The 9,613-nt window shown below is 41.3% G+C and overlaps 1 protein-coding gene across 1 annotated transcript; it reads right to left on the bottom strand.

Moving 5' to 3' along the window:
* Window positions 1-6,108: 6,108 nt before the first annotated feature.
* On the bottom strand, window positions 6,109-8,819 carry LOC115023416 (DNA damage-inducible transcript 4-like protein). Its single transcript, XM_029454370.1, has 3 exons — window positions 8,678-8,819; window positions 8,297-8,443; window positions 6,109-7,552 (listed from the first exon to the last, which is right to left on the bottom strand). The coding sequence occupies exons 2-3, from the start codon at window positions 8,385-8,387 to the stop codon at window positions 7,062-7,064; spliced, it is 582 nt and encodes a 193-aa protein (XP_029310230.1). The 5' UTR covers window positions 8,388-8,443; window positions 8,678-8,819; the 3' UTR covers window positions 6,109-7,061.
* Window positions 8,820-9,613: the final 794 nt, after the last annotated feature.

Genomic DNA, 9,613 nt, shown 5'->3' with positions numbered 1-9,613 from the left:
TTGTGCATGAATGATGTGAGTGTACTGTTCCTGGTAAAACAAATCAACATGTAGTACACCATTATATAAATAGCCTACTTACTTTAGCCTCAAACAATGAGTTTACAAAGATGAGAGGCTGAAAAAGGTCACAAGCCTAGATGTCCCACACAAGTGCCACAATCTTCAGTTCACCTCAATCTCGTTTATCTCGAGTCCCGGGAAATCACTATGGAGACCCCTCTATTAAAGAGTGAGAGAAATGTCACACAAACTCTGCAGGTTCGCACCGTCACACAGTATTATGACAGCATACGCACGTTCAAGTTGAAGATGACTTTGTGGGAGAAGCAAATGTCAAGTGGTGACTCTGCTCATTCTCCTCGTCTAAAAGATGTGCGTGCGACCGGAGTTAATACATATACATGATGTACATGAATCGGTACAAAGACAAGATTATGGTATAGCTGCGGTAGTTGGAGCAACGGTTTCAGGTCTTTGGTGAACTTGACAGAATTTGCAGTTTTTCGCTCGCCATTCACAGTCAAGGCTTCTGATCTGCCCCTCAACATCCTTCAACTTGAAGTAATCAACTTGCAGTGCCATTCAGATTTGAACCACAAATTTGCCTCCTTGGACACCTTTTATCAGTATCTCTTGCCAGGGCACCCCAAATTGACAGGACTTGCTGCAAAAGTTTTGTGCATGTTTGGGACGACTTAAATGACATCCTGGCTGCTACTCAGGATTTGACGCCTGATAGTGATGCACTTGTGACGGCTAAAAGATGCCAAGTTTCAAGAGCAAATTAAACAGTGAGTAAGCCTACTTAATGTAAAATGCTGCTTCAGACACTTTTGCACCCTGAAGAATATAGTTCTGAGAAAATTAATATTTACAGAGGAAATATTTAAAGAACGAGATCGTGGGTACAAGCGGCCGAAATGGGTTTTCTCAGACGGGTGGCGTCTCCCTTAGAGATAGGGTGAGAAGCTCAGCCATCCGGGAGAGACTCGGAGTAGTTCCTTACTGGAGCTGCTGCCCCCGCGACCCGACCCCGGACAAGCGGTAAACGATGGATGGATGGATATTTAAAGACATTGAACATTGTGCAATAATGTCAGTCAGAAGCTTCAGTACAAAAGAGCAACAACTTTTATGTATTTATTTATTTATACATTTACAAGGCCGGGGGATAAATGAACCTTCCTCCTTAATAGTTCCCACTTTAGTTTGTATGTGTGCTGTCAGTTCAGCTGGCAGGATTACTACACAGATGTGGCAATGAATGTAAACTTAAAATAATTTCTAGATCTTGACAAGTTGTTTTGATCATAAAGTAAAATACTATATTGTTCAGTTCCAGACAGCTGTGACTAAATGTTTAGTAGCTACACTGTGATCTGAAAGTTGTAATGTGTAAATGATAAACTGAGGCATAATATTGTTGACATTGAACTTATTTTTCTTAAGAAATGTCAGGTTGTTCATAATGTTTTGTAAAAAGATAGTTCATTAAATGTGAACATTTTCAGAATGTACTCGTATGCACTAAAGCAAAGGGACATTTATTTTCATTATTTACAGGTTATTGTGCTGTGATTTTACTGCATGTGGCCCCTGAACTCAAATGAGTTGGACAGCTGTTCTGAAGGTTGAGAAAAGTAACTTAAGTAACTGGAATTCATATTTTTTAAATTTGAATGAATACCTCATTAGCATAATTTGGAACTATGTGTATTACTTCAAAGGCATCGGAACTTTAGAACAGGACATTAGAATGAGCTATGACATACAATTCTAGAACTCATATCACAAGTTCAGGCTGCTTGTGCCCATTTGTCACTTTAACTTGGACGATCGGACAGAGAACATCATTACTTCTCAACTCCACAAACTTCTTAACAAACTCAACTGATCACTTCAACTGATTGAACAAATCTCCTGTGATTCAGGTAAGTCCCTGTTTATTTCTCCCTCATGTAGAAAGTGTGTGAGAACTTGATTTGTCAAATTTACAATGTACAATATGCAGATGTGTTTACATGAACAGCTAACATCAACTAATGTTTGTGAACGCCCTAGATAACTTATTTTCATAATGCTAAATATGCTAAATATGTCTGTTAGCTGTGTAAATATCTAATCACATCAGACTGGAAGTGTATACCATCTCATACTTGGAGCCGAGTTTCGACCCTAACCCTAATGATCATTAGCATGTTATTTCATTTAGTTGGCTACATTTATCTCTTTTCAAAGAAAAGTAACAGATGGATGAGTTCCTTCTCAGCTGGGATGAAACAACCTTTGATTAACTGCATGTATCTTAATTCCACAGCATGAGTGACACAAGCTCAACTTGTGAACCAACTTCACCAACTCTCCCTCCTGGTGTCATGAAGGTGCAGCCAGCACCATGTAGACTCGTTAGCTGGTGGGATGAGGAGACCATGCAGCCACGTGATGAACCAACCTCACCAACTCTCCCTCATGGTATCATGTTGGTGAAGAGAGCAACACCAAAAACCGTTAGCTGGTGGGATGAGGAGAAGGAGCAGCCACGTGCTGCACCAACCTCACCAACTCTCCCTCATGGTATCATGTTGGTGAAGAGAGCAACACCCAAAACCGTTAGCTGGTGGGATGAGGAGAAAGAGCAGCCGCGTGCTGCACCAACCTCACCAACTCTCCCTCATGGTATCATGTTGGTGAAGAGAGCAACACCCAAAACCGTTAGGTGGTGGGATGAGGAGAAGGTGCAGCCACGTGCTGCACCAACCTCACCAACTCTCCCTCATGGTGTCATGTTGGTGAAGAGAGCAAAACCTAAAACCATTAGGTGGTGGGATGAGGAGAAGGAGCAGCCACGTGCTGCACCAACCTCACCAACTCTCCCTCCCAGTGTGATCATGCTGCAGCCAGCACCACCTGAATGTTGCACGCCGTGGACTAAGGAGAAGGAGCAGCCACGTGATGAACCAACTTCACCAACTCTCCCTCCTGGTGTCATGAAGGTGCAGGCAGCACCATGGAGACTCGTTAGCTGCTGGGATGAGGAGACCGTGCAGCCACGTGATGAACCAACTTCACCAACTCTCCCTCCTGGTGTCATGAAGGTGCAGCCAGCACCATGGAGACTCGTTAGCTGCTGGGATGAGGAGACCGTGCAGCCACTTGATGAACCAACTTCACCAACTCTCCCTCCTGGTGTCATGAAGGTGCAGCCAGCACCATGTAGACTCCTTAGCTGGTGGGATGAGGAGAACGTGCAGCCGCGTGAAGCTTGGTGAGATGATTTCCTTTAACAATGTCAGATAGAGGAGAGAATAGAGAAAAGGGGCCATCATTAGAGCAGATAAGGGAACCATATAATAACTGTTTGTATGTTTTCAGCCCATTGGCTGTCCTTTCTAAAAAATAGTCCAGTGGATCCCCCCAGGGAAGTTAAAGTGAGCCCCCTCCACCTCAAATTTTGGATTTGGTTCTGACTTGCAGCAGAGTTTCAACCCTAACCCTAATCATCATTAGCATGTTATTTCATTTAGTTGGCTACATTTATCTCTTTTCAAAGAAAAGTAACAGATGGATGAGTTCCTCCTCAGCTGGGATGAAACAACCTTTGATTAACTGCATGTATCTTAATTCCACAGCATGGATGACACAAGCACAACTTGGGAACCAACATCACCAACTCTCCCTCCTGGTGTCATCATGGTGCAGCCAGCACCACCTGAATGCTGCACGCCGTGGACTGAGGAGAACGTGCAGCCACGTGAAGCTAGGTGAGATGATTTCCTTTAACAATGTCAGATAGAGGAGAGAATAGAGAAGAGGGGCCATCATTAGAGCAGATAAGGGAACCGTATAATAACTGTATGCATGTTTCCAGCCCATTGGCTGTCCTTTCCAACGACAGTCCAGAGGATCCCCCCATGGAGGTAGAGAGAGTAGCCACTCCACCTGAAAGCTCACCTGAGGAATGTAGCGTGGAAGAGGAGCACCCTGCAGTCACTGACTCCACAGATGGTAAAAGAATGCTCACCCCCACTGTCTCAATTGTTAAGGTCTCTCACATTGTTGTTGATTCTAACATGGACAGCAGAAGCATTAAAATGTACTTTTGATTTTCAGACGACACAAAGCAAGAGCGGGAGAAGAGCAACAAAAAGAAAAACTTCTTCAAGCGCTTCCTCTCATGGGCCAAAAGAACATTCTGCAGCTGCGGCTGCGGCTGTGTAGACTAGTGCGTAGAGTGTGTAGACCCTCACCTCACTTGACGTAAAGAACAAATATGATGTCTGTGGTCACAACGGCGTCTGCTGGAGAGCGGTTTAGCTGGGGTTAAGACCCCTGGACAGAATCAAGTAGTCAGTGCCACAATGCATGCTGGGACCCTTGTTTTGTCTTTGTCTTTTCCAACACAACATAATTTCTGTCAAATGTTGTATTGGTACTATGTTGTTTATCCTGTACACACGACATCTATTGCACGTCTGTCCGTCCTGGGAGAGGGATCCCTCCTCAGTTGCTCTCCCCAAGGTTTCTTCCATTTTTCCCCCTTTAATTTTGGGTTTTTTTTAGGAAGTTTTTCCTTGTGCGATGCGAGGGTCTAAGGACAGAGTGTGTCGTAACCTGTACAGTCTGTAAAGCACACTGAGACAAATGTAGAATTTGTGATATTGGGCTATACAAATAAATTTGATTTGATTTGGATCTTTAGTAGAAGGCTCGGTCTGGGTTTACGAGGAGCAACGTTGGGCTGATCCAGAGCAGAGTCGAGTGACGGAGCGACAGGTGAAGTGCAGCAAGTGAATTGTTTCAGTTTGCCTGAAGACGCCGAGGGATTCTCTCTTCCGTCAGTCCCTGTTCAGGAGCCACTCTCCTGTCCACAGCCAGCCAACTGTGGACAGGGGACTTCCATAATCGGCGCCTGAACAAGGACCGACAGACCAGAGAATTCTCAAGCCACAGTTTATTGCCTTTTCCCTCTTCACTCAACTCCGCATTGGATTAGCACAGTGTCCTCCTTGTCACCCGGACCAACCAAGAGGTCCCGACCAGGAGACCATTACACTGACTACTGCACTCAGTCTGATATCCAGCCCAGTTAATCCCGACTCTCCGGAGCACAGCTCCGTTACTACACCCAACTACCACAACATCACTAGAAGTTCACTATGTCACTGTGTGAGGTGCTCTGCCCTCTATAGTATTGTATTGTATTATATTGTATTGTTTCTTGTATTCTTGAACATCGCAATAAAAAAATGTTCTTGCATTTAAGGCATTGAATCTGTCAATTCAAATGTGTTACACTTTAGTGTTGAAACTGTTGAAATAATATGTCTACATAGTTAGTTACTATTATTACTGCACTCACTATAATGTTGATTGAGACCAAGATGACATGCTAAATAGTAATAATAGATAATTACAGGAGTAAAAAGCAAATGTATTATTCTTGGCTGGTAAGAAACCTGTCTGGCCAATAAATGATTTCAGCTACCAGCCACAAAGTTAGTTTTGATTGGAGACTAGTTGTAAATGTTGCAAATTTGAGTTTATTTAGTAAAGTATGAACTTTACATATTCAAGGTACTTTCACTTAATTTAAGTATTTCTGTTTAATGTTGGTTCATAATATGTAAATATTTTACTTTTTGCAACATACACATTAATGCAGTATTAACATTAATCTAAAAACATTAAATAGTAAAAACACTGACGGAACATTTTACAAATCAATACTTTTAAGTAAATTTAGCTGAACACACTTTATACTTACACACTTAAGTACACACTAAGTTTTGAATACAGACATACTTTTATGCAAGTAAAGGATCTGAATACTTTACCCTTTAAAGTTGGTTTCTCTGAATGAGGCATGTCAAATAACAAACATGTTCTACAGTGGCTGCTGGTGGCTTCCCTGTCGAGCTGAAATGGATTTAGTCCTACTATCCAGGACAATGTTGTCTCCGTTGAGTAAGCTTGCTTTGTACCACTGTTGCCTGCGCTCTCCAGGCTCGGTCATGCTCCAGAATACACAGTAATGTTCGTGACTGAACAAACTACATAATTCCGACTTTGAAATAATTGCAATGAATCAAGTCTACAAATGTAAAATAAGGTTTAAATTGTTTTATTGTCTAATAGACAAGACCTAGTTTCCTTCAACAGGAACAGGAATGGCATTAAACACAAAAAAAAAAAAAAAAAAAAAAAGCACTGTATGGAATTCACCATCAAATTACTAGCTGGACCTCCAGTAACTTCTTTGCACAAGTTAACAAAGTAGATAAAAATCAAAGAAGCTTTTACATTTGGGTGAACCATCCTTTTAATAATCTATAAAGGCTCGGCATTGAAAGGGCGTGTTTGGGGGAGGGGGTATAAAAATAAAACACATTTACACTAAACACACAAATCCATAGCTCCAAGTGAAACACATTTACATTTCTATAACATTTAAGGCATTCACATTCCCTTAATGTTAGAATCTCACACCATGACAGCAGCATCTCCACAAGACATTCAATCTTAAAACATCCGCAGCCCTAAACACAGCCTTACACAACAAGCTACAGTATGGCCCCCAAAGACTAACTTTCAGTCTCCCATTCATCAAGCTCAGCCGAGTTTAGGGCAGCTCAACACATTCAATGCATCTGGAAACACAGAAGCATCAGCAAAGTGGCTGGTGTCTTTAACTAAAGTGTACCCACAGTATGTCCCTCTCAAACATGTTAATGTGAACATTGTTTTACATTCATCTGCAAAATTTACAATTTAAAATTGTGGTTTAGCAACAAAAGCTCGGATTAGAAGAAAAAACTAAACAATTTTGATAATAAAAGAATGCTTTTTGAAACACTGAAGCCAAAGCAGACTGTCAGGCTCATTTATGCATTTTAACTTTACACCCAAGTTCCAAACTGAACCGACTGGCTACTAATAGTTGAACTCAAACTGTAATGTACAAAAACACTAGAAAATACGACACCACTAGAGTGTCATTTATATTTGGGAAGAAGTGCTTTGACCCACAGGAAACCCAATATTCCACTCTTCTATATAGTTCAGCACTCCTCTACAACGGTACCAGCCGAGGAGGAGTACAGCTTTTTCTTGACGAGTCGGAAACCTGGACTCAGTTTAAGTACGTGCCTAAAAGTCGGGGCAAAGCAGGTTCCCATGAAAAGGAAGTCCCGCAGGCTGGGCCAGGCGGTGCCATCCTGCTTAAACACAAGAGTCAGCTCAAATGTAGGCACCACGGTGGCGTCGTACACGATGCGCTCCAGCCGCTTGCAGCCCTTGTCCATCTCCAGGTAGACGTAGAGTACACATCCACGCAGGCCGCAGGGCTCGCAGGACGCCAGTCTCAGGACCTCACAGGCGATTCTCTGCGTGAGCTTCTCTGGGACCAGCACAGAGGAGCAGTGCAGCGTTGTCTTCTTGGCTCGTGACAAGCAGTTTTCAAACATCTTGGCCAGCTGTTGACAGGTTCTGTCTTCAGTGACAGCTGCATTACTCTGGGGTTCAGCCAAGCAGTGATTCCAGAAATCCAGTTCTGGGAAAACAAGTTGAACATTTAGGAACCAATGTCTTCTTTAACACACCAGCTGCAGGACAATTAATGGCCGATTTCAAGATGCCAACATTCACAAATCACATTAGGTTTAGTCACAATAGTTGACTAATTAATTAGTCAATTGACTGAAATAGCCAAGTATTTTAATAAAGTGATTAATCAATTAATGCATCTTGCAAAAATGTCAGAAAATGATGTTTTCAGGATATGTTCCAGACATATTTCACTATTTTATAGACTAAATGATTAATCTAGAAAATAAATAAGATTATTCAAGAATGGAAATAACAGTGAGGTGCAGCTAGTTTTTATGTAGTTTTGACCACTCCTAAAATACAAAATAAGTGATTGAGTGAATGTATCTGCTTTTGCATCCCCTCTGGTTGCAGTGTGTGGATATGAGTAAACACTCCCATGAGAAAAAGGATAAACAGCACAGACTGCTAAACTGTCCGAATCCTTAAATGACTAAACCTAAGCAATTACGAGATAAGTATTGCAATACAATAAGTAAGCTGTGGACAGAAACATGCGGTTAGATGGCTATTATACACAGGCTGTTGTGAAGGCTGAAGGGATGACTTCATCCTCTGTTTACTTCCCCCCCCACCGCACCCCTCCCCTTCACTGCTGCAGCCATGCACCACACACAGGGGTAAACAAGCACATTACTGGAAGTATCCAGACACTGGCAGGTTATCTATACAGACGAAATAAGCTTACCTTTCTCAATGCAAGCCTGCTTATATCTTCGATCAACCAGCTCTGAAATACATTCGCTGCTTTTGGTCTTCAATGTGCTTGTGGCGACCATGGTGACAGTCTCCTTTTCTCCAGGAGTGCGCTGTTTTCCTGTGGTTTTGGCAAAAGCTGAAAATCGACGTAACAGCGTCAGTTTAACAGTCAGAGCGGGTTGTTTTTAGCTCATTAAGAGACAAGATGGCTCATTGAGGAAGCTACCTGAAGATGTGAACACGTCAAACTGTCAAATGTAACGTTAGCCTTTAAGAAGACAACTTACCCGCCGCTAACACACGTCAACTACTTTAGCTGTTCATTTCTAGCTAACATTCATTAATTTAGAAGAATATTGAATTGACTTACCTTAAATATTATATAGTGCAAAAATAATTTAGTTCAGACGGTTTCTCATAAATACATTCCCCACACTGACACATAAACACTGACATACATACACACTGCAGCTGACAAAACTTCTGAGCAATATTTATACCTTCCTCCAGCTCTGCTGACCCGAGGGTTTGACCAATCAGAGCGCGCCTCTCGACGTAAAAACGTAGCTCTTCCCTGATTGGCTGCAAATGAGCGTTTTGAATTTTAATTAAATTGAATGATTTACCAAAACTTGGGGAGAATATTTGTGTTGCTATGGTCGAGGTAAAATGCTCGATGCAGTTTGTGAAGTAAAACCCAAGAAAAGAAGACAATTATTTCAAATATACTTAATATCTGTATTTTATGATATTGTTCTTGAGTGCGATATATCTCTGGCTTGTCTGTCGCTTGTATGTTCTTTTGTTGAATAAAAACATTAAAGTTAGTTAGGTGAAGTTAAGTATTTCCTTTATTCAGATCATATACATCAATTCTACTTTTTACATATTTACAATACTTATTCCATGGAAGAAACCAAAACTAAACACACAATTCATATTCATATATTGAAATACAGAATGTTAACCAACCTCTTATATGATTATATCATATTGGTCATACCTCATGATAGAAGATACTTACTTAGTGTTGGTATTTAATGCCAATATTAAAAAATAATACTCTCAAATGTACCATGTGTGTGTTGTTGTTGAAATATTTTTATTTATAGACAATCTACATTTTCAGCATAACACCGGAATTAACACATTGAAACAGGGTACTAGCCTGCTCAGATAATGTAATTTATTCGGAGTGACAGGCATGTAATTATGTGCAAAGTTGATAAGCAAAACATTTTTCTAAAACAAATCTAAACATTCGGCCTGTGTTACAAGAAAGGAGCAACATGTCTCATCTTACTGT

This window comes from Cottoperca gobio, chromosome 18 (assembly GCF_900634415.1).
Source record: "Cottoperca gobio chromosome 18, fCotGob3.1, whole genome shotgun sequence".
Taxonomy (NCBI): domain Eukaryota; kingdom Metazoa; phylum Chordata; class Actinopteri; order Perciformes; family Bovichtidae; genus Cottoperca; species Cottoperca gobio.
Note: the sequence above shows the minus strand (reverse complement) of the source record. Positions and strands in the feature narration are given on the sequence as shown.